Raw genomic sequence first — 23,660 nt, 5'->3', positions numbered from 1 at the left:
CTTGACGAGCCCCCAGGCCCCCGGCTGATGAGCAGGCAAGGAACCGAGCTATCCAAGGGAACCTCCAATAGACAGCGGGTATCTCCAGAGCCAATTTAGCTCGCAGAGTGGTCCTGTCTTTGGTGGCGCACTCCGCCATCATAGCCCATTGGCCGTCTTGGTCTGGGACATTCAGACTAAACCGCAGTGACGATGTGCTATTGAAAGTGCTTCCTTTTTTGTCGTTTTATTCAGCAGGATAATGGGCGGCGGGGAAGCGGGATGTGAAGCACTTCGCCAAGCAGCCATTTCTCTCTTCTTCCCCCCTCCTCTTTTGCTGAATCGGCTCCCCGTCATTGTCCAACCCTGGCCACTCGCTTGGTTTTGGGGACGGTTGATCGCTTAAACTGAACATGATGCCAGAAAAGTTCTCGCCCAGGTCAACCAGGAGCATTTGTCAACCTTGCTTTCACACGTGTGCTTTGTCTCCGGCTGCCCGTCATCTACCGACTCCCGACTGACTGGCTGAGGAGCAAAGGACGAGCCGAGATGAACCAAGCGCGATGATGACAACGACTGGCGAGGTGCAGGGATCAAGGCTCCAGTTCGCTAATTGCCGTGGAGTCGTATATTATGACAAGGGTTGGTACTGTCTCCTTGCGCTTAGCTTCGTACTATGCTCCACACTCTGTACTGCAGGGAGCGTTCTTCTGCAAGAGGAGAGGAGGCAGACCGCAGAGTTGTACGAATCCAAGTCCGGGATGCAATTGTCCGGCCCATCTTCTCAGCTGAGGTGAAGAGGCTCGCTGCATCGCCTATCCTATCCAGCATCAATGGCTGCGAGCGGGCGGCTGCATTGTGTGAGCTGCGAGTACTATCGTATCCCACTGGTTAGCTCGAGCAACAAGCTTGTACAGTAGGAGTACAGTAGGGTACAGACAGTAGCAGGAATATTTCGTAGTGATCCATGGCGGCAATGCAAGGGACCTGGACCTGCAGGCGAAATTATCCACCCCGGGTACGAAGTGGCTCCTCCAGAGGAAATGTCCGCTCGGCTCTGCTCTGCCCTGGATTTATTATGCTTCCTGTCCAGTTTACATCGTTGTCAAAGCTGACACGAAGCGAACATGTTGCCCGGGGCAAGACCAAAATAGAAGGGTCGAGACAAGTCCAGCACTGCGGCATGAGAAATCAAGAGAAGAAAGAAGAAGATGAATGAATGAATGAAGCCATCGAGAGAGATGGTCTGACTTGATACTAGTCGTAGCCAGGCCCGGCAACCAGCCACTGGCTAGGTTGCGACTTCCATCATGACCAAAAGGTCTCTAATCAGGCGCCACCCGCTGATCTGGCGCCCTTATTTCACACCAGACAATTTCCCCTCTTCATGCTCAGGTCAGGGCGCGGATAGCTTCCAAGCTTCCTCCAAGCTCGCTTTGGAGGCCTGTTTCAGCTCCAGCTTGCAGAGTCAGACACTGTCTCGTCATAATCATGGACAGAAAGTCATGGACAGAGAGTCATGGACAGATTGTGTCTATGAGTATGTCTACCTATCCATCACATCATCCACAGCAACCACGAAATAAAGGAAACAAGGCCGAGACGGTGTCACTCGTGCCAACTCCTCCGTAGGTCAGCCAGAGATCATCCTCCATTCTCTCCAAGCCGTCCAAGTCACCACCAAACACGAGCAGAATTTCGTATCTCTTAGCGCTTTGTGCAAAAGCAAGCCAGCGCCGGCTCCGCAAACTCATCTCCCATATTAACCACTGCTGATCCCCATGGGCTTCTCCACCGAGACTCGGCAATCGATTTGCTTTGGCAGCAGCCTCTCGGCGACCCTAAAAATCCTGGGCCCGACACTAGACATCTAGCTGACCAAAACTGGCTTGCCTGGCGTCGGTGACCAGGACGCAAAGCAAGGTCCACCAACTGATGTGGTGAGCGGACAAGTACCTAACCAACTAACCTGGCCAAGTGTCTTCCAGCTCCCGGGTTGGAGATAGTATTGTCAAGTATTATCTCATGAAAGCTCTCGCACCAAGACGCCCGGAAACTGCTCTACTGTACATATTCGTGACTGTCTTGATCGAGTGCGGATTCCCAGCCCAAGCCATGTGTTTCATCATTCTCGACAGCATCCCTCCTTTTGTAATCTCTGTATAGTAGTGTTACGTAGATGAACGAAACCCAGGGAAATTAATAAAATAAATACGCCACGGACTTCTCTTGAATGGCTCCAAACACCATTTCCTCACTCTGAATATCATTGATCATCATCAAGCACAGCTGTTTCCAAAATAAACATAGCCATACATCTTCCGTAATTAATGAGAAAGAGATAGCTCTGTCCGCATCATGTGAACCAAGCCTAAACTCCAAGGATAAAAATCCCCATGCCATCATGTCACCAATCCCGCCCAAATCCTGTCTAATTACTATTAAAAGTGAAAGTATATGTCTCGCCCAGTTTTAATCCATTAGAGTAGTATATCGTGACCGTAAATACCTCGTGCTTCATCTGCATTGTCACTCGTCCCTCTTTGCAATCCGGTCCTTTGAACCCCTTCCTCCTTTATTCTTCTTCATCGTGAACCTTCTATATAATAAAGATGAAGTATCAAGAGAATAGATGCGAATATCTCGATGGTAAAAGTTGATAAGACTATTATCGAAAACCCGGTGATTCGGTATCAAATTGTAGAAAGATGGCGGTCTGGACGCTCGTTCAGTCTGTCAGTTGACGGGTAATGCAAAGCGGCAGCTTCCCATCTCTCTCCTATTTTATGATTGCCCGTTCATATTCCGCAATCTCACTATGGCTGTGTATTAGTAAACATCAAAATCTATTTGGAAGGGTGCTTCTTACAACTGACAGACAGATACGGCCACCATCCGGTATCTTTTCCATTACGCGGTCCTTCTCTCCCCAAGCAAGGAGACCAATAACAAACCAGGGAAAGCATTAACAAGCAATTTATAGTAGAAAATTTAGGAAATAGTGCGACCCAAGAGGGTCCCGGCAAATGCGGACACCATTCTTCTGGTCATGCTGTTGTTTGTGATGAACCTACTGTCCACCTAGCAAGATGATTTTAACGCCTAGCAATGCCCGTTCTACAAGCTCCTGCCATCTACTAAAAAGAAAAATTGTTCAAGAAAGAAAAGAGAAGAGAATCAAGGAGAAGGCGATACTAATCATCTCTTTTTAGGGAGAAATGGGTTTGGTTTCTTCTTCTTCCGTGGACCCTGCGGTATTTGTGGATTCGCCTGCTCGTCACCATCAGTAAAGTCAAAATATACAAAACATAATCAACCATTACTCACACTGCTACTCGCCGCTGCAGGACCAGTCGGCGGCGCCGGCCTTGGCATCGCTGGAGCATCAGGGTTGATAACCGGCGGAGGCCGTTCCGGGGGCACCATCCCAAGTAACGACATCGCAGAAGGATCAGTTGGGGCTCGAATGGGCCTGGGTCTCTGGCTAAATTTACCCATAAGACCACCGCTCGGCCGCGAATTATCATTTGCAATCTACGCCTCTGTTAATGCACTTCTTGGACATATTTGCATACGTAAACCTCTACTTACCCTCTTCGTTACTGTCTGGCCGGACTCGGGAGAGTCCAGTGGTCGCTTTTTCGCTTCCATACCGCCTGATGTGTGGATAATTGGAGGTCCGTTTGAGCGCGGCGTGACGGCATCTAACCCAGACGATGTTGCTGCACCCGGATTTCCGTTATTAGTAGCGCCGGCCGGTGTACCGGTAGGCTCCTTACGGGCCGTCTCCCTCATGACAACATCCATCTGCTGAGGGGGTTGTTGTGGGGGGTTTGTCGGTGTTGAAATACCAGAGCTTCGACCAGATGATGGCGTATATGCGTCAAGCCTCGCTTTTTCAAGTGGGCGCCGGAACATGGAGAGAATGTCGCCCTTTGTATATCGGTCTCGATCTTGGGCGTCGACGATCAATTTGCGCCAGAACTCTCCCTGAACAAGAGCTCGCGAGTCACCCAGAATCCACAACGACGACTTTGCTCGCGTCAGACCAACATTCATACGGCGAATATCCGTCATGAAACCAATACCGCCCGTGGAACTAGCTCGGACACAAGAGAAAATGATGATCTCGCACTCTCGTCCCTGGAAAGCATCCGTTGTGTTGAACTCAATGATGTTGGTGATATTTTCACCATACCGGGCCTGGAATCGAGACCGCAACTCGTATAGCTGCGCCTTGTAAGGCGTAATGATGCCAATCTTTCGCGTCAAGTCACACTCATGGTAGTCCCTGCTGAATCTTTCGTACATTTGTAGCGCCACTTCAAGCTCTCTTGTATTGACAAGAGATTGGCCCTTTCTACCTTTTTCTTGAACACCCTCGACATCGAAAAATCGGTAGGGAGCAAAGAGGGCATCTTTATGCCATGGTGCCTGACGAAGCTGCATCATATCTTGGCCGTCCTGCAGTTGGGATTCGTAGAATTCCCTGCTGGGGAATGAGCTAATCTCGGGGTGCATTCGGTACTGCATATCAAGCAGGTGAATCGACTTTGGATGGTTTTGCTGCATTCGGACAAACAAGCTCTGATCGTAGCCAAACCGCGCCGCAGACTGCGACAGGACTGTGGGGGGCAATTGCTTGGGATCTCCGACCAGAATACACTTGCAGCATCCGTATTTCAATGGAATCAAGGCGCTCAGCTCCACGCACTGAGCTGCCTCATCGATGATGACTGTCTCGAATTCCACATCCAAGTTTCGGAACATTTCGTGTCCACTTCCGCTGAGAGTCGCGCACAGAACGTGAGCAGAATTGAGAATCTCCTGCTGGATCTGCCGACGACGCAGTTCCATCTCGCGGGCTATCGAGTTGCCGCTGTCTTTATTGGCATCGATTTGTTTTCCGATTTGCATTTGCTTTCGCTTCAGCTCATCAAACTGCCTTGACAGAGAGTTGTACAATGATCGGTCATCCTGGGTGCGAGACTCGTCCAATCTTGGCCTGAGCTGCGCTATTTGCTCCTTCAGCTCGGCGGCCTCTTCGTGTAGCTTGTCTCTGTCCGCCTTTGCCTTGTCCTTGGTTGTATCCCCTTCGAGACGGGCCTTCACCAACTCATCTAGGGTAACGTCTTTGACTGCGGCGTTAATAGCTTCGCTTCTGCCTAGACGAAGGACATTGATGTTTCGCGTTTTGCCGTTCACTGTCTTGATGCCATTCTTCAATCGGAGCACCAATTCATCTACAGCGGCGTTACTGGGCGCGCAAACGAGGAGCTTCTTTGGCCGGGCCTGGTTGCCTGCAGGGATACCAGTAGGTCTCATTGGAACCCCGAGAGGAACTCCTGTTGCAGCGAGAGGAGCTTGCGCAAGCTGGTCAGACAGCAGAGAGCCGACCATTGCTACGATGGTCTTGGTCTTTCCTGTACCGGGGGGACTATAATTTCAGGGAAGAAAACAGAGTCAGCGCATGCTAAGAAAAAAAAGAAAAGACAAAAGAGAAGAGAGGGGGAAGAAAACATAGGAATCAAGTGAAGTGGAATGTCCATGTCCTTACCCTTGGATCAAGGTGAACCCATCATTCTCTTGTGCACCAAGTACAGCGAGGGCTTGACCTCGGTTCAAAGCCCAATTGCCCATGTAATTGGATACGCGTTCTTCTCCATAGCGCAGAATTGGTGATGGCTCTGCCTTCAAGATCTCGTCCATAAGATCATAATACTGCAGACTCTCCAGGGCGGCATACTCTCTCTCTATGGTCGCCATGTTGGTGATTTTTACACCATATACGGTGGCGCCAGGGGTCAGGAGGGGCGAGAGAGGATTACTACGAGAAGCTACGCGATACGTCACCTCGACGGTGTCTTTTTTATAAGTGATACGATGGACTCGGGCCAGGCAATGCTTTGCAGTTTCATCCACCAGGGGATTCTCTGCCTCAGATACAAGGAGGATATCGCCCTCAAAGACACCACGATCCCGCTGCGGGGCTACGGGCATTGTAAACGTCACTTCCAGGTAGCTGTCGACGCTTGCGCGGCTGGCAATCTTCATGCCAAACGACTGGGCGGTAATTTCATCCTTTGACGTGACAAAGGAGCGCCAGGCCTCCGATGCAAGCAACGGGAAGAAGGTCTCTTGATATGATCTCGGGTCAACATACTTGGTGGCAACCTCGGAGGCCTTGGGCCCGTTTGGAGGGTCGTTACCACCGTGGAATATGTCCCAGGCGAGAATGGTATTGTGAAGTCGATCCATTGGAGGGATGAGCCGGGCTCTCATCTCTTTGACGGAGCGCTGCTGTCTGGTCTTCTTAACTGGCTGTCGCAACTTATCTTGCAGGGCCTGTCGGCGCCGCTTCTCAGCGTCGGTTAGGGATTTCGCTCCTCCCGTGCTCAACGCAGCAAGCTGATTGTCGGCATCCGAGTCGTCGCTATCGGCCTCGGACTCTTCGTCAGAACTGTTGACCATGATATCACTTCTCGAATGATCCTTGCCGATAAGACCAAGGCCAGCAATGCCAGAGCCTTCGCCTTTGACAAACTCCCCGCGGAGCGCCCTGGCCCGCGCAATGGCCTCGGCATCTCGCTTCGCCTTTTCCAGCTTTTCTCTCTGCCTACTTTCCTTCAGGGCACTGATTGCCTTTTGATCAGGTATTTTGGCAGCCTTTGCTCTGGCCTGACGGGCCTCGATTTGTTTGAGCAGTGGGTTTTCGACTGATCTGCTGAAATCCAACACATCGTCTCGGTTAGAACGACCAAGCTTGGATATAGTTGTAGCTGAGGATGAGGCAGTTGCAGGCGCTGATTTTGACCAGGCATCAAGTTTACTCTGTTTCTTAGACTTGTCCTTGAGTGCCTGTTCTTGGCGTTGCTGTGCACTTGTTGCTTGTTGGTAGATTTGCACTTCTTCATCGGTTTGTCCTAGCGCTTGGAGAAGTTCTGCGCGTTGTTGGTCGGTCAGGTTTGTGGATCGTACGTATTTTCCGGGAGTGGCTGTTGGCAGACAAGCATCTGTGATGAGTTTACGAGAGTTGGGGTTGATCTCGAGGCCATTTTCTTGAAGTCGTTTGAGAATTTTGCAAAGAACACGAACTGTAACATCGACGAGCCAGCGATCCTTGAGCCGAATCATGTTCTCCATTCCACGAAAGTTGTCTTTTGCTGGGGCTAGGATCCTGATCATCATGTCCTTCTCACTCCGACCAAGCGCCGTCGCAGAGGTGAGGAGGCCATCTTCAGCGATGAGACCTTCGGCAAGCTCCATAATCTCTCGGCAGAATTCCGTCATGATGGCATTCGGGATGTAAAAAGACCACGTCTCAATGTTGAGGCAAGCCTTGGAGACAAAGCGCCACTGCTCATTCCACCAGCGCAGGACGGTGGCGGCCGATTTGGAGTCGAGAGTTCTGACTCGAAGGACTCCCGAAGAAGGGTCTGCGAGGCCTCTGAGAACATCTCTACTCATATTGAGTAGAGGTTTGATTGGGCCCCATGGAAAGGGGGGTCGAAGGACACGTTCCAGGGACCAGACAATGGATGCAAGCGTCTGATCTGGATGGTGCTGCGTCATCTGCTCCAGTGCGCCGCTTCGAGAAAGTTCCCCGGTCCAGCTCTTCAAAACTTCCGCAGAAGCCTCTGCGAGATCCGAGTTTTCATGTACGGACAAGGCAGTGGTGACTTGAAAGGGGAGCCGATCAGCATACAAATCATTCAAATCTGTGACATCAAGCTCGGAGATGCGGCCGAGTATTCTAGCAAGCACATCTGCTGTGTCGCCCAGCGCCTGGTTGAACGCTTTGCCAGAGTCGTCGAGCTTGTTCTCGTTCTTCCGCGGCCTGATCTGTTCCACCGCAATGAGGGGCGCTAACGAGACAAAAATATCCTTTGCGACGGCCACTTGTTCAGGTGATGTATCAAACATCTCCAAAACCCCTTCCCAGAACGCTTTAGAGTTCCTTGTGATGGCTGTTTGGAGCTGCTTGGTGGCGTGGATAGCTTGGTATTCCTCAGAGAGCAGTTTCATGTCCAGCTTCATGGCAGAGCTCATGACTTCTTTGGCAGCGTCGGCAACCTTGAACGTAGTCCAGCCTTCAATCTCTCCATTTCGACCGGGTGACTTCATATTTGCCAGAATCAGGCTGAGATGCTTGACAACAAGACTCGACGCAGCACTGGCGTAAAGATGCGTGCTTCCCGACGTAATGAGTATTTCTGGATCGAGAAACGACTTCATGGTGAAAGTCAGCGCATCAAATCCAGCGCGAACGCAGGCGGCCTGGCCAGGTTCGCCGATGCTAGAGTCTTTTGCTAGTGTTTCAAAGAGAGTGTGCATCAACACCTCGCAGGCATCATATCTCCGATCGCGGCTGAGGGACTGAAGCCAAGGCTGGATCCATGAGGTGGGAAACGGTGTAAACTGAGACGCAAGGTCAACAACAGACCAGCAATCCTCTAGAGACTGTCGCAGAAGAGTCTTGTAGACGGGGCTGCCGAATAGCAGATCGGCAATCACATTTGGACGCGCGTCACCAACGACGTCCCAAAAAGCCTTTGGTGACTTCTTCAACAAGCCGCAAAGAACCTTGATAGTGACCACAAGTACACCTTCGGACCGACAAAACTGAATATGTCGAAATAGCAAGTCGTATATGTTGAAGCTCCCTGATGGAATTTCGAGGCTGCGGAGGCGGCTCAAAATGATTGCGTCATTGAGTGTCCTAAGGATACCTTCGAAGCCTTGCCAGAAGCGTTCAATCTCGAGATAAATTTCGCTGGTAGCCTGAGAAAGATCCTTCTTGCTAATGTCGTCTATTGAACTGACGAGGCCATCGTTAACGGCCCAGTCGAACTGCTCCTCCGTCATGCCGCCACTGTCAATGTTTTTCCAGTTCTCTGCTGCCCATCTTCGGCGGTCTTCGTTCTTCTGGTCAAACAAGAAGTAGGTCATTCCTGGTAGCGGGTCTTTGGTTCCCAGCTTGAGGTACGTCTTTCCCTGCAGGCGCATGAAGACATATTGGAAGACGGCTCGTTGCTCTGCGTTAGCCAAGTAGGCCACGCAACATAGCGCCTCGTAAACGGCGAGATGGACCTCGGTGAGGTGCTCGCCAAATTGTGATTTTTTGAAGACGGCTCCAGACTCTTCAATCTTTTCTATGAATTGCTTCGCCCAGGTCAAGTTGTGGTCGATTCGATTGACGTCGAGGTTGACTAGCAAATCACGGATCTGCGCAACAGCTTCTTCGTTCCATCGCCTAAACGGTGCATGTTAGCGACTGCACACATATCACGGTGTAGATGTGGGTGTAACTCACTCTGAAAACATTTGCAAATGATACTTGCGCTTCATGTGCCAGTTAAGGACACATTCGGGGCAATATTTGAGACAGTTCTCAAGCCTTCCGGTAAAATCTTCCAGCCATTTGCCAGCCTCCTGTTTATCGAAGCCGAATATCAAACTATTCCAGTAGGTGACCTCGATCCGCTTCTTGCTCTGTTCAATGCGACTTTGCTTCTCTTCGCTCGAAATCCTGGAGTCGGGATCATCGAGAGTCTTGTAGTTTTCGTCATCATCATCGTTGATTCGTGGGCAGAGGAGATGGCACTCTGCAGGGATCTGTTGGAATTCTTCGTACCATTTCCCCAGTACCTCGTTGATATCTGCCATTATATCGGACTACCTAGCTAGGCAGAAGCCCATCGCTAGAAGTTTCATCAAACAAGGGAAAGGAAATGCGGCTTGGGTATGGCTCTTTGCTTCCCGCTAGAGGTTGGCACCTGAAGAAGTGAAGATGTGTGGAGATGTATAGATGGGAAGAAAGAAGGAAAGGAAACGCGCGCCGTTTGCACAAAAAGCACAAAAATATGCGAGAAGATGAAGTGAGAAGAAGAGATGGAAAGTAGAGAGATGGAAAAGCAAAGCAAGATCGCGAACAAAGGACAAAGAAAATGTGGAGTCAATTGGGAAAAAAGGGTACAAGCGCGAGTGGTGCAGAGGTGTGGTACATGCCCCTCGCGCACCCCCCAGTGACGACAGAGAGGCAGCGCAGGTACCTTTCGTAGTCAACAAGGCCTTGTGAGAACCCCAGTGAGAAGGGTTTTAATTTTCTTGAGGCAACTCGATGATGGGAATCATTTGTGTTGAGGACAATGAGGTAGGATGCAGAAGGGCAGAAGTTATAGCGCATGTGACTTTTAAGCTTAGAGGTGCCTTATCGCTCTCCGTTATCTCAATACCATCAATTCGCTGAAAAGGCAACCTTGAAGGTACCTGCAACGGTGCTGACGGCGGTACCTTGCTTTCTCCAACGCGCGACTTGCCCGCAGTGATGTGCGTCTACAGGCTTGCGGGCACTTGCCGGGATTTAAATGGCGATTTGCTCAATGAAGAAGCGGCATCCATGTGTAACGAAAAATTATGCTGCCGAATCGATGAAGAAATCGGCAGCCCAAGATGAGGCTCACAGCGGACGTTCTTACAATGGGTAGGTAGGGAAAGGACTGTAAAGAGCAGGAAAGAATATGATTGTTTCTGTTTCCTGTTTAAATTGAGTTCTCTAATTTGCCATGACCACCGCCGTGAAAACGCAAGAAGCACCTTACCTAACTGTATTTTCCCGCTGTACTACTGTAGATATTCGACAGGCAAAGGCTCTATGCGAGCGATGATGTTCCCTTCTGCGAGCACCTGCAGCTACCCTGCACGTCAACGATTGGCCAGATATGGACCAGCTTCTCACCACATCAGTGAATGCAGTGTAATGCCCATGGATACTGGCCATCTCTTATTGTTGCATTTCCGTATGAATTTCATTTGCTGATGTTTGCTGCATAGCTTATGTGGTCTTTGTTAGTTGCCTACAGAAGAGTAAAGTCGAATGAAATACAGACGGTTGGCGGCATAAGTGTAGAAAACCTTGGCACTCCCCCTCTGATAGCCAGTCCCCCTGACAACAAGCTCACTTTTGTGCCCCTTTGCTTCAGATGCTCTTCACTTTGGTATCACAATTCTGAATATCTCAATTTTTGCTCGCTATGATTGGATAATTCGATAATTCCTGTGCAACGCAGCCTATCATTCACCGTGCAATTGCCCCCCGACCTCGCCCCCATGCCCAACTTCAAGTTGCTCTTCTTCGCACGATAATATGATCATCTTTCTTCCCTCCTTCAACCTCAACTTTTGTTATTTTGGCCGATATATGGAACTGCAATCGATATAATCTTCTCATCTTTCTTCGCGAAATGTCACCTCGGATAGTGATCGATTCCATTAGCGATGAGGAAGTACAATTTTTGACATCAAGGATTGCCGCCTCCGAAGATAGGCAAAGAGTCACATCCACAGTCACACTTGGCCGCGCAAGCGATGAAGACGAAGGAGATGTGCAAGAGCTGGTGGAATTGTTTGAGGAAGAAGTCATTGACCTCACCGGACATGAATTGGAGCATGGCCCCCATGGTCAGCTTCACGAAGGCGAATTGCCCATAGAAAAGTACCGCGATCCTCGTTCGGGAGCCCAATTCTCTCGTGGAGACTTGATACAGGTTCGAAACGTTGAGCTTGGGACGTACGAAATCGAGTTTGTTCAGATTCGGATCATCGCACGGGATCGCCATGGGCACTACAAGATACGCGGGTTACCCTTTGTGCGGACGAGGATGCTACGAGGAAAGCTGCTAAGAAAGGTCAACGAGATATGTATGCTACTTCACATTCAGAGACGAGACAACGGAGAAGAGCTTCCTGCAGTTCTCGTTGATGTTATCCCCACCTCGATTGTCAAGAGAAGAGAACTTGTCATTACCAACGCAGTCTACCCAGAACATTGCTACAATGCGACTAGTCTTGGTTTCAATGTTGGAGACGAACAAATGCAACAACGTCGAGCTGAAATTCATGGCTATCTTGTCTGCCGCTGGAAATTCACGATTTACTTTACCATGCAACACCAAAGTCGTGCTACGAGGCCAGAAGAAGAAGTTCTCGAGCGTGTCCAGCTAGACGACGTACCGAGTTCAAGATATCGTGTATCGGACGAGAGACTTTGCAATCAGTGGCGGGGTGGACGCACCAAGGGAGGCTCGTGGCCCCCGAGAGGGTCAGGAATCATTGATCTCGATTCGCGGCTAAATACGACTCGCTCCTCCAGCAATAGACGAAAAGAACAAAAGTATACATTTTTCGACTCCTTTTCTGGGGCGGGGGGTGTATCTCGCGGCGCTCAAAGCTCCGGTTTCAAAGTTCAGTACGCCGTGGATAAGTGGGACGGTGTTTAGCAAACATATCAGACCAACTTTCGCGACACGGAGCTATTCAAGATGTCTATTGACGAGTTTATTCGGGATACGAGAGACCGGTTGATGAGGGTTGACGTGTTACATTTGTCTCCGCCCTGTCAATATTTCTCGCCAGCACATACGCGCGAATCTGTCCATGATGAAACCAACATTTTCGCCCTCTTTGGGTGCCGCGAATTGATCAACAAGCTACGGCCACGTCTGGTCACGCTCGAGCAGACGTTTGGCATAACACATGAACGACATCACCAGTATCTGAGAGGCTTGATCGGAGACTACACTCAACTTGGCTACTCGGTTCGGTGGAAAGTGGTCAGACTCTGCACCTGGGGTTTAGCACAAGATAGAAAGCGCCTCATTATTCTTGCAGCTGCCCCAGGGGAAAAATTACCCCCTTTTCCCAAGCCTACCCATTCCGAGAATGGGACTGGCGGCTTGCAGCCGTTTACAACTATTCGGAAAGCAATTGGCTCCATCCGCGTTGGTGACGATCTACACAATCTCGACACTGTCAAGTATTATCGGCCACGTCGGGCGCCGCTTGATCCTAATCGGCTGGCAGGCACCATCACAACAGGAGGCAGCGAAGTATACTACCCGGACGGTACACGAGATTTTACTCTCCGCGAATATGCCTGCATTCAGGGATTCCCAAAGTGCCACAAGTTCATCGGGACGAAAACAAGCATAAGGAGACAAATCGGCAATGCGTTTCCCTCCAATACCATACGTGTGCTGTACCGACATCTGGAAGATTGGCTTCTGCAGCAAGATAGAATGACACGATATCAACCGATAACCGATGAAGTCCTCATTGTCGACAACTCTGACAACGACAACTCTGACAACGACAACTCTGATGAATATTTGCGCTGGCACACATCGCCGGGGGTACCTTCGTCTCCCGAGATGGATGAAGATGTTATGGAAATTGACTGCCCGCAAGAAAGGTTTCGGAATAATCTCCACAGAGGCAGCTCCTTTGTTGACCTCACATGAGTTGGGGATACAGTGGCCAAGGTGTTGCTCTCACATGATAATACATCATTTTCTGCGGTTTGTGATCGCGGCATTTTGGCTTGGGAGTCTAGAGGAGCCGTGAAAATGTCTTGATCATCTTCGGCTTTTCGGCAAGTAGAGCTGAGAAGCGAGGCCCAAATGATTTTTGGCTTTATATCTGTTGCTTCTACTTTTGGAAGAGAGTATTAGGTAGAGAGAAATTGTGTGACATAAACATGGAAGTGAGCAAGGCTTAGCTCGTCTTTGGGAGAGTAAACGCATGATGCCAGCCGTACTCCTATTGAGGGCTGATTCATGCTACTTTATATAGGTATTCATAATGGTAATACGCCTTGCACTGACTCACTGAACCGCATATAATGCCACTTGGTTTGTAATGTTTTGCAGCAAGTGACCTATAATCCCCATGACCGCCACTGCCTCTCGCCTGCTATCATTTCGCATCTAGGCAGGCACCTGGCGACTTCTGCCAACTGACCGCCAGCAGCTCAAGCACTGAATCACGCAACCTGCAGTCGCCTATGCCTATCAATGCCTATGTCTAACTTTACGCGTTTGTTCATCCAATGTTTTTGCCTTTTTTCTCAAAAAGTCAGCTGACCTAGAAGGGCTGCAGGCAACTACTTCAACCCTCCTCGCCTCCCTCCCACATCTTCCTCCTCCTTTCCTTGCCAACTCCCCGCCTTTCTTCTCTCTCTTCCAAAGATCCGCCCGCAGACCCTTGATTTCGACCTCTATTTCTTTCTTTCTCCGCTTGTTTGCATCTCCAAGCAACATACATGTGCCTCTTTGTTTACACCGCATTGTATATCAGACTGTTGATACGTCTCGTCCTGCACATCTTCGTTCACCCGCCCACTAAGAAGAAACTCCACGCTTGGGGTGTCGTCTTGTTCCGCGAATCCTGACCGTCAACGGTTGTTTTCTGTACTGGGATTCTTTTGCAACCTATCTCTATTCGACACTGTGATTTCAGGAGCTCCTGTCTTCATCCCATTCATTCTATTCTCCTCCTTGGCCAGTTTGAACTCGACAGTTCCATCAATCATTTGCCGCAACTCTCTACATCCAGCCCGAGATGACCATCAAACCTGGAGTCGAAGCCGTTATGGGCCCTACCATGGTATACAGCCATAGTCCCCCAAAACTTTGATCGCTATGCTGACGTGAAGGCCATGTTGGCTACAGATGAAACGGCCCATTATCAAGTTTCCGACCCAAGAAGAGTTTGTACATCGGTTAGAACGAGGCACCATGATCGAGATGGAGAATGAGATGTCCCAGCTCAAGAAACTCAACGAGCGCAGCGACACATACGCGGCATGGGTCATCGGACCCATCCCTGGGTGTCAGACATCATTCACGACGTCTTGGTTGCTTCTGGCTAGAAATCCATCTTCCTCTCTGAGTACTGGTTTTCCGACCATAACAGATAGATTCTCTATCGACATGGAAGCAAGTATCCAGCTGCCTCAGGGCTTGTTCGTCCTCTGGCATCTGCCAGCGACGCGAATCCAGAACCCATACGAAGATGTCGCTAGCTTGGATGGAAGCGCCATAAAAAAGCTCGCAGCGTTCAAAGTGGATGTTCCACGGTGTCAGAGGACTGAGAATGGAGAGCAGATAGAGGTTAACCTGATGGCGCACCTCCAAGTCTCTGGTGCGTTGGATGATTTCTCTGGTATAGTGTTGGACGAGACCAACCAGAAAAACATATACATCCGGTGGGAGATTTCGAGCAAGACTTTTGAAGCTGAGCTTGATGCATTGGACTTCTTTGTTGCGCCAAAGAGATCTGAGAAGAGAGCGCCGTGCTACCGTGCCAGACTTGCCTTTGAAATGCTACAACATTTCAAAGCAGAGGGCGCGGAAATGGTTGATCTTCTCTCAGAATATCCTCACCTCGCAGAGCCTAGCAAGCCTGCGCACAAGATCTCTCCTGTTCTGTTGAAGAAATTTGCACAATTCAATCACAATCACGTTGCGGCTCACCAGGGACTTGAACGAATAAAAAATGGCCTTTACTTTGTTAATGGCTGTCCCGGAGCAGGCAAAACCGAGTGGAATATGGTCATCTCTGCACTTATCCAGTCTCACTATACACATGCCGCCAAAAGGATTCCTCACCCGATTCTCTTTCTTGTCGACATTAATCAGACAGTGTCGGACGCAGCTGACAGATACCACTGCCTCTGCAAAGACGCCGGACTCGACGTTCGAATTATACGGATGCATGGGTGGCCTTATGAGATGCGCCATTCTGAAAGGCTGAATCAAGTGGGCGGCCAGAAGGATGATGGCGATGCGGCCACCGATTTTACCAAGAGTTTTCTGACGACTGTTGGTTTAACTCACCACGCTAAGCTGGAGCGAGATGACAGGCGTGCTCCCAACCTCGATGAGGCAGCTTGGGATCATTACGAGAAGCACAAGCATGACAGCTACCCTGGCCTTACGAAACTCCTTGGCCGCATGGAGAAGGACGAAGTTTTTGACAGCGAAGACTGGAGGCTTCTTCGACGCCTAGTCACCGGTTTGTACCGAGATGTTCTCACTAGTGCCGACTTCGTTGCTACGACTCCTGTAGCAGCCTCCGGCAGCTTTGCCAAGCTGTTTCGTCCAGAGATTATCTTTGTGGATGAGGCACCTCATGCTCGGGAGCTGACGACACTCATTCCTTTGGCATACTTTGATCCTGTGGCTTGGGTCTTCACTGGCGACGTGAAACAGACGCGCCCGTTTGTCGATAGCTGCGGCTCTGAGAGAAAAGCCCAGGAAAAAGGACTGAAATTCAACCCCTACGCTGAACAGCTGCGCCTCAGTACTATGGCACGAGCGGCAGCGGCTGATGCTCTTGACCACAAGCTACTCGTTAATAATCGCGCCTACGGCAATCTACAACGTCTTCCATCTCACATTTTCTACGACGGTGAGATGACATCAGGTCATAGTGAGGATACAATGTATCCGGCAAGCACGAAGTACCTGAAGGAGTACTTGGAGAAGCTCTCGGGAAGAGAGAACATGGAGGAAAACAGGCTCGTGGTGAGTCTTGCCAGCAGCTCTGAAGAAAGTCACCGCAGTAGTTTCTGGAATCCCCAGCAGCATCGCTGGGTGATCCAGCAAGCGAAGAGTCTGTTGGAAGATGTGAAGTTTCGAAGCGTCTCTGGGGCCCCTGGCACTATCATGATTCAAACCCCATACAGCACAGCATATCGGCAGTACCAGAGCGAGGTAAAACAATGGCCTGCAGAGTGGCAAAGCCGTGTGTCAGTATTGACGGTAGATAAAGCCCAAGGCAACCAAGCAGATGTCGTTTTCCTTGACATGGTCAGAACTACGTCGGTTGGTTTTATGGATGACCCGCAGCGACTGAACGTCGCCATTACTCGGGCGAGACAGGCCGAGGTCATAATCATGCACGTCCGCATGAACTATCGGCAGGCGAAAGGATGCCGACGGGCTAAATACGCCGCGCAAGTCTGGGCAGATGCCCACACGCACAGACGTCTTGTTCATCTGCACTAGTTTGAACTATTGGTGTGTGCTACGAAGAAGTCATTGATGTTTACGGCTGTGTGATATTGGGAATTTGACTGAGACTATGGAGAGCCAGTGTGTCCAAATCAGCAGAATACTAGGCGTTGGGGAATATGGTTGTGACATTTAAATGCTGAGTCTCTGTTGTATAAAAGGGAAATGGACATGGAGTGAGCCAATTGGCTACAGAGCGGATAGGGGATGATGAAAAGCTGTAATGTTACTATACGAGGAGTGCTGAGCAACTAGAGAGGCTTAGGAGTTTGTTGTAACAGCGTTTGTGGCGCGATGTGAAATGAAGAATAGAAGAGGCCTCTCACCCTCGGAGTTCCCTCCTTGTGCAGAAGAGCAACCAGCCCGCGTCGGAGATCCTCTTACAGATAGGCGTGTTGCACGTTGTTGATATCCCTTGGAAGTATTCTCCTGAATCACGGAGATTGTATGATGGTGGTGCGAAGCATCAAAACCTCCTTTGTTGAAGGGGGCTGGATTCGCGGACTGGCCCGAGGCCCGCGTGCCGAATTCAGGCACAAGATGCGAACCAGCCGCAGCAGAGTACGTGGTTTCTGTTCTCCGCAGCTTTGCGTTATCATTGCGTACAGTACTCGTACAAGCATCAAACTTGACGCGAGCGCGAGTGGCATCTGCACAGTCGGAAAATTTAGAGGAAGCGAAGACAAAAAAAAAAAAGGAGCTCTCCAAATAGCGTTCTGGGCAAACAACCGTCGTTGAATTTGCGTATCCGCATATCACCTCCTTGTAATCCCAATACCCCGTATTTGGCACCGGGCCAGTGCTGGAGCTAAGCTGCAATACCCCATCCTGTTGCATGAAGAAGAATCGCGGGAATAGCTGCAACGAAGCACCCGGACTCCGCTCCGTTGTAAAAGAGGGAGAGTTTGGTACAGGTAGGAATTGCCTTATATGGCAACGTGGGTCGGGTTTAGTTTAGGATGGCCACGTGCTGAAGCTACAATATAGCAGGGCATCTACTATTAAGTAGTAAGTTCGGCCTTTGTTTTTTTAAGGCTTAATGTTGCAGACTCTCTCATTGATATAGATAACTAGTTGTCGTTAGGATTCAGAGAGATACACAAATTTTGAAGTCGACTGCTACTGTTGCATCCAAGTTCCAGAATTAACAGCGGAGAGAGAGCCGGTAAATATGGGGCAAATCTCGCAAAAGTTCCGGGTGGTTGGATGACAGGGCGGGTGGCAGACGGCGAGGCTGATTTTGGCAGTTCCTAGGCATTTCCTGGGAAGTGCCAGTCTTAGCTGCTACAGCACGGAGTACTATAATAGCACATATAAGATACCTGCGGCAGTTGCTGGATTACCGCGACCATCAAACGGGTTTCGGAGCTGCGAGTTGGTAGCTTTTAGCATTAGCAGAGTAACATTACCGTTTTAGGAGGATTTCGCGACATCGAGTCATATCTCCTCCCTCAGCGCTGTCGGCACTGACGGGACAAGTGCCGCTGCTATTGGCTGTTGGGGTTGGGCGAGAAACCGGCTGGACTTGTTGATAGATAGGATTCGCTGTGTTGTCATGAATCGTACAACAACAACAAGTACAGTAAGCCGGCAGCGACTCTGCAGTCAGACAAGGATGCAACAACTTTGTGGTCTACTACCTGGACTAGGTATGTAGTACGGATTATTAGTTGCACGGGCGAAGTTGGTTTAGGGGGGGCGATCTCGCTTGGGAAACTTGAGAACCAAGTAGCACCTAAGTTGTCTCTATTCTGGATAGAGTGCCTAAGCAATAGCTAGACGGCTTGATCTCATTATACTGTATATGGTATTAGCTGCTCACTGTCGCGACCGTGAGCGAATTTGGAGTCAGAAAGCGACGTGACATTGACGCCAATTATAGAACTATCCCGAGCAGCTCCTCCGCCCGTTCTTCACACGTCCTTAAGCGCCGGCCTAAGTGAGTGGGGGAGAAAAAGCCATCATCAGTCGATGGGGGAGAATTCGCACCAGACGCCACCTCGGGTATTTTGGCGTGCGGGTAGAAGTACTGAACATCCATCCATCTTAGCATGCCGCTGCTACTGCTTGGAAGTACATGTGTAATTACTTGGTGCCATGTTACGTGGGCCCTGTAGGATCAAAGTGCCCGTGCTTGCTTGTGAGAGCTTGGATCACCTTGGACCGAAATCATTTTCTTCATTGTGAATTCGCTGCCCGGGCGGGGGAAGCGGCCGCTATAGTGGGAGGAAGTTGAATGAAACGAGCTGAACCAATTGCTCAGCCTGGTCTACCTCTGATTTTATCCGAGCGAATCGTCCGTCTCAGCACCTACAGCACAGATTGTGCCAGGCCTGGAGAAGTCAGTCAGTACATCCCCATACACGTGCCAGGTAGCAGATCCCGAACGAGAAATCCACCGCCTTGCCTCTTTCAGCTAGCACTACGTGCGCATTCAGGCCTAGACGTGAGCACCCATGCATGTGCTACGTACTTGTCTACTTGCACCAACTGCTCAGCCCTGTGTCCACCTGCAAGTACGTACATGTACAGGTCAACGGGTAGCTGCAAGAGAGCGAAGGAAGGGCCCTGCTGACACTCCATACAAAGCCCAGCGCTCGCCTTTTGCCTTCTCATTCTCTCACCTGCTAGTGTGAATAATCCGACCCTTTTTTCTCTGCCTGTGCCTCTCCATGATGAGGATTTCCTGACACCACCTACAAGAAGGCCTTGGAGCAGTCTTCTCTGATACTGCCGACCCCTGCACTTGGGCGAGACAGCCGTTTTTTGGCCGTGGGCGGCCTCCCGCGCTATTCGAATTTGAGAGAGCAGAGAACTACAGCGGACCGACCTCAGGCAGCAAGGAGCAATGGCCTCATCCAGCTCCGTCGCCACGACAGTTGCCACGACCGACACGACCTCAATCGGCGACCGTGTGCGAGCTGTGAGAGGGATAGCGAGCTATGCGTTGGCAAGAAGTTTGGAGTCGTTGCGCGGGCGGGTGCTTGGGGCGGATATGAATGTGAATGTGCTTGTGAATAGGAACGGCAATGGGAATGGGAATGGGAATGGAAATGGGAACAGGCTTGAATCCAGAATCACCCACAACGAATTGCATATGCACAAACGACATCTGAGCGGCGGCGCAATTGCTGGAATCACCGTCGGCGTGGTGATTGCGGTTGCACTGCTGGCCATCTGCCTGTACCCGTGCTTCCTCTATCTCAAGCGTCGTCGAAGCAGCCATTCACATCCGCCGTTCGATGCCGAGGTGGGCGCTGTTGGAGCCGGGCACGGTAGCAGCGCTTCTGGCGGAGCAAACACGCCTCCCAAACGCCTCTCGTCGAGCGATTCATACAAGCACAAAGGAGACTTGACGCGCGGAGGAGAAGGCGATGGAGGAAGTGCCGACTATGGCCATTGGGACGCTCATGCGGATCACCACCTTAACAATGGCTATTCTTTCCCTCTCAACACAGCATACCTGCAGCCTGGGGATCCCGGACTCGTCAATGGCGGCATTGCTGATGAGTACCGGGTCAAAGCGCAACCATTCCCGCTGCTGGGTTGCGACGATGGCGAGTTTGCACCGCCATTAACAGACGATCTCGAGCCCGGCGTTCTCAAAGGCACCAGCGCCGACTACTACAGTCCTCATATCCCATCTGAGGCATTTGGCATGGTGATGCAGCCCGATCCGCCGGTCGACTCGCCTCAGCCACCCTCTTCTTCGCGTTCCAGCTCTCTTCGCTTGAACATGATGCACATGTTCCGGCGTAAGTCAGGCAGAGACGCAACATTTGATTCTACCATTTCACGAACAACCATTCCAGAAGGAGATCCAGCTTCATCTCAACTTGATGGGGCGACTCCGCTGCAAGCCATAACCAGTGGCGACCATGTCGAGTCTCCCACAAACCTCTCGGCTGCCTCCCTGCCCCTCTCACACCACCAACCAGAAGCTGAAGCGGCGACTGAAGCAAGCCTGGCGCCAGTCAGCCCTCCCGTTAGTAATGCGCCAGAGCCTCCTTCAAAAGCCTCGCTTCCTGAGTCTTCTCCATTCCCATCATATCATCAATTTCGAAAGTCTCCCTCTCCTCCTGTTGCCTCGCCCGGAACTGTAAACCCCATGGACATCATGCCTGCCTCCACGGAAACCGAAGTTTGGCATAAAACTGAGCACCAACTTTACGAGGCCTTCCATAAGCCGTCGCAAAGTGACCCTGCTGCTTCATTACCACAGGAGGGACTCGCCAATGGCTCCGTTATGCCGTCTCCATCCCCGACACCTCCTGAAACGCAGCCTCAGCCAATCTTTACAGTGCAGTCGCCCGGCTCTACAAACCACACCGAATTCATTCCTGATTACATCACCACCACCACCAACCCCAACACTGAAATCGACCAAGCGAATACTCAGCTTGATAACGGCGATGTCGTCATGGTAGACTCAAGTCTTCCTCCGAACCACGACCACAGCTTGGCAGCACCAGACGGCCGGCATCCAAGCTACCCCTCCGATCATTCCACCCCACTCCCCGGCCCCTCCTTTACCGACGTTTCATCACAGAACACGCCCTCGACTGGATTGGATACACCTTCGCCTGAGTCTGTGGGAAGCTCTGATTTCCGACATAGCGCGTCGCCGCACTCTGGGGCTGGTAGCCACTCTCCCAGGACTGGAGTCTACCGATGCGATGAGCCTGGGTGTAACCAGTCCTTTGACCAACCCCACAAGCTCAAGTATGACATTCCTTTTTTCCGTGTGTCAGTGTGCTCACCGATACTAACGTTATCCTTCTTTTCCAGGCATCATCAGCGCTATCACAGTAAAGACCACAAGTGCCCTTACCCAGGCTGTGGCAAGGGCTTTGGCACCAAGACCCATTTGCAGAGACATATCAATGACAGGCACGAGAAGAAGAAGAAATTCCATTGTTCTGTTGCCGGCTGCGATTATTCCAGAGCAGGCGGCAAAGCCTTCCCCAGAAAAGATAATTGGAAGAGACACATGATCAAGATTCACAATATTGAACAGCAACAACTTCCAGAGCCGATTGAAGTCGACATGGATGTAGACGGAATATGAGCGAAACAAAGAGAGAGAGATAAAGGAAATAACCAATTCTACAGAAGACGGAGGAAAGAGAAGCGAGAGACGACGCGTAGAGGAATTACTCTATGCTGCTCCACGAGTATACCACCGAGGACACCCACTTGTTCAAGGGTGATCCATGATATGACACTTTGAAACTTTCATGAATACCCCGTCTATTGCAAGTCGAGTTGTCAAAAAGGCGTTTCATTCTACGGCAGCTTTTGAAACACGGTTAGCGTTTTGACTCAAGTCAGCGAGTAAATCCGTGGGGAAACGGGACCCAATTATAAGCTATACATTATTTTCACTTTAACAACCCTGGCAGGCCTCCATCCTCGCCTGCGTGCCACGGCGTTGGCAGCGTTTTTTTCTTCTTCCATACGAGTATTTAGCGATGTCTGTCGTTATCTCATCAAGCGCACAGGGTACACAGTCCGACTAGGAAATGGCATTGGAGCTTCATCAAGCACTTGGATATTGCAAGGCGTTTTAATTAACTTATATTTTTGTATTATATGGATGGCCCGCCTGTTGCCTTTCTTACAATGGTAAAAAAAAAAAATCTGTAGGGGCGGGCTAGAGGGAGGCGTTGTTTATATCTCTAGGCAGACAGGCAAGCATCCCTGCTGAGACAAACAGTGCGCGATGGGTATATGTAACATGGGCAGCTGACCCGGCGGAATAAAAGAGGCCGTTGGTTTACTGCGAATATTCTCTTTGCTTCTTGCTTCGGTCCTTTCAGCTCAGTTCCTTGATTAATCTTCTGACCAATTTTCTCTGCTCATCTACGCTGAGCGACTTTTCGTCTGTCTCCTGGATGGCCCTGCCGACGGCGATGATGGCCTTTGCGCTATCGCTGTCTACCCATAATCTGCCGTTTCTGCCCGTCGCCGTCTCAAACTGAACGCCGGCGTCAGCAAGCTCGTCCAAAACGACGAGCTTGCCGTGTTGTGCCTTTTTGGGCATCATCAAGAGACGGGCCATGCCAAGGGATATCGTAAATAACATGCCGCCCACCAATGGCCCTAGACCATCGGCTTTGCCTGTTGAAGCAGAGACACACTCGAGCTCTGCGTCCATGTGCTTGTTTGCCAGAGTAACACGGGCGTAGACCAACGCTCCGGGGGTTAAGATGGGGCGCGTCTTTTTCGTGGCGGATTCGAATGAGAGCTGGGGGAGGAGGGCGGGAGCGGTGTAGTCGGAGAGGTTGACGAAGTAGACTTCAGAGACGGATTTGTTGATGGTGCCGATGACGAGCTCGCCTACGCGTGGGATATACTGGTCGAAAGCGTTAGCCCTTTAGACAAGACAAATTGATACAGTCGTAGACCAATCTCACCCTGCCATTTGACGTCTCTACACGAATGGCGTTCTTCTGTCGGTCTGTTACGAGCTGGCCGGCCAGCGTCGGGAGGATATCGCTCGGAGGGACATGACGCAGGCCCGGACCCAGGCGGAGCGGCTTCTTTGGATTTGAAGGTATCAATGAGGGATCGATGCGGTCACCCGGCAGGACAAAGACCGGTTCTGAAGACATGCTGTGGCGACTCGACTCTTTAATATATGTATCCAAGGCAAGTTGTTGTAGCTTCGATAATCAACGATAAGAGGAATGGCGTCTTTCGTTTCTTGTATTCAGCCTTGCGTTGCTGCTCTGGGACGAATTATTTTTTTGCCTTGATTGGGCGGATAAGCGATAAGACGTCCTGCTATCGAGGGGTACGTCTGATTGGCTGCTGGCCTATCGCCGC

The 23,660-nt window shown here is 50.6% G+C and overlaps 7 protein-coding genes across 7 annotated transcripts; 3 read left to right on the top strand and 4 right to left on the bottom strand.

Annotated features, from left to right (window-relative positions):
- Window positions 1-3,177: 3,177 nt before the first annotated feature.
- Window positions 3,178-9,645, bottom strand: M431DRAFT_476896 (hypothetical protein; the record flags this gene model as incomplete). Its single annotated transcript, XM_024915512.1, has 5 exons — window positions 3,178-3,249; window positions 3,307-3,513; window positions 3,571-5,416; window positions 5,537-9,232; window positions 9,293-9,645. The coding sequence occupies 5 exons, from the start codon at window positions 9,643-9,645 to the stop codon at window positions 3,178-3,180; spliced, it is 6,174 nt and encodes a 2,057-aa protein (XP_024780076.1).
- Window positions 9,646-9,775: 130 nt separating this feature from the next.
- M431DRAFT_179752 (hypothetical protein) lies at window positions 9,776-10,203 on the bottom strand. The gene has a single exon (XM_024913116.1). It carries the CDS (start codon window positions 10,163-10,165, stop codon window positions 9,935-9,937), a length of 231 nt encoding a protein of 76 aa, XP_024780075.1. The 5' UTR covers window positions 10,166-10,203; the 3' UTR covers window positions 9,776-9,934.
- Window positions 10,204-11,222: 1,019 nt separating this feature from the next.
- M431DRAFT_489166 (hypothetical protein) lies at window positions 11,223-13,277 on the top strand (the record flags this gene model as incomplete). Its single annotated transcript, XM_024916648.1, has 2 exons — window positions 11,223-12,233; window positions 12,300-13,277. The coding sequence occupies 2 exons, from the start codon at window positions 11,223-11,225 to the stop codon at window positions 13,275-13,277; spliced, it is 1,989 nt and encodes a 662-aa protein (XP_024780074.1).
- A 1,099-nt stretch (window positions 13,278-14,376) lies between these two features.
- M431DRAFT_12350 (hypothetical protein) lies at window positions 14,377-16,826 on the top strand (the record flags this gene model as incomplete). Its single annotated transcript, XM_024912196.1, has 2 exons — window positions 14,377-14,421; window positions 14,487-16,826. 2 exons carry the CDS (start codon window positions 14,377-14,379, stop codon window positions 16,824-16,826), a joined length of 2,385 nt encoding a protein of 794 aa, XP_024780073.1.
- Window positions 16,703-17,669, bottom strand: M431DRAFT_537236 (hypothetical protein; the record flags this gene model as incomplete). Its single annotated transcript, XM_024921014.1, has 1 exon — window positions 16,703-17,669. The coding sequence occupies one exon, from the start codon at window positions 17,667-17,669 to the stop codon at window positions 17,094-17,096; it is 576 nt and encodes a 191-aa protein (XP_024780072.1). The 3' UTR covers window positions 16,703-17,093.
- Window positions 17,670-19,574: 1,905 nt separating this feature from the next.
- M431DRAFT_179708 (hypothetical protein) lies at window positions 19,575-22,274 on the top strand. The gene is made up of 2 exons (XM_024913115.1): window positions 19,575-21,554; window positions 21,621-22,274. The coding sequence occupies exons 1-2, from the start codon at window positions 19,681-19,683 to the stop codon at window positions 21,898-21,900; spliced, it is 2,154 nt and encodes a 717-aa protein (XP_024780071.1). The 5' UTR covers window positions 19,575-19,680; the 3' UTR covers window positions 21,901-22,274.
- A 373-nt stretch (window positions 22,275-22,647) lies between these two features.
- Window positions 22,648-23,446, bottom strand: M431DRAFT_476891 (hypothetical protein; the record flags this gene model as incomplete). The annotated part of the gene is made up of 2 exons (XM_024915511.1): window positions 22,648-23,187; window positions 23,249-23,446. 2 exons carry the CDS (start codon window positions 23,444-23,446, stop codon window positions 22,648-22,650), a joined length of 738 nt encoding a protein of 245 aa, XP_024780070.1.
- Window positions 23,447-23,660: the final 214 nt, after the last annotated feature.

The sequence above is a fragment of the Trichoderma harzianum genome, assembly GCF_003025095.1.
Source record: "Trichoderma harzianum CBS 226.95 unplaced genomic scaffold M431scaffold_1, whole genome shotgun sequence".
In the NCBI taxonomy this organism is placed as follows: domain Eukaryota; kingdom Fungi; phylum Ascomycota; class Sordariomycetes; order Hypocreales; family Hypocreaceae; genus Trichoderma; species Trichoderma harzianum.
This window is presented reverse-complemented; position numbering and strand designations above follow the sequence as displayed.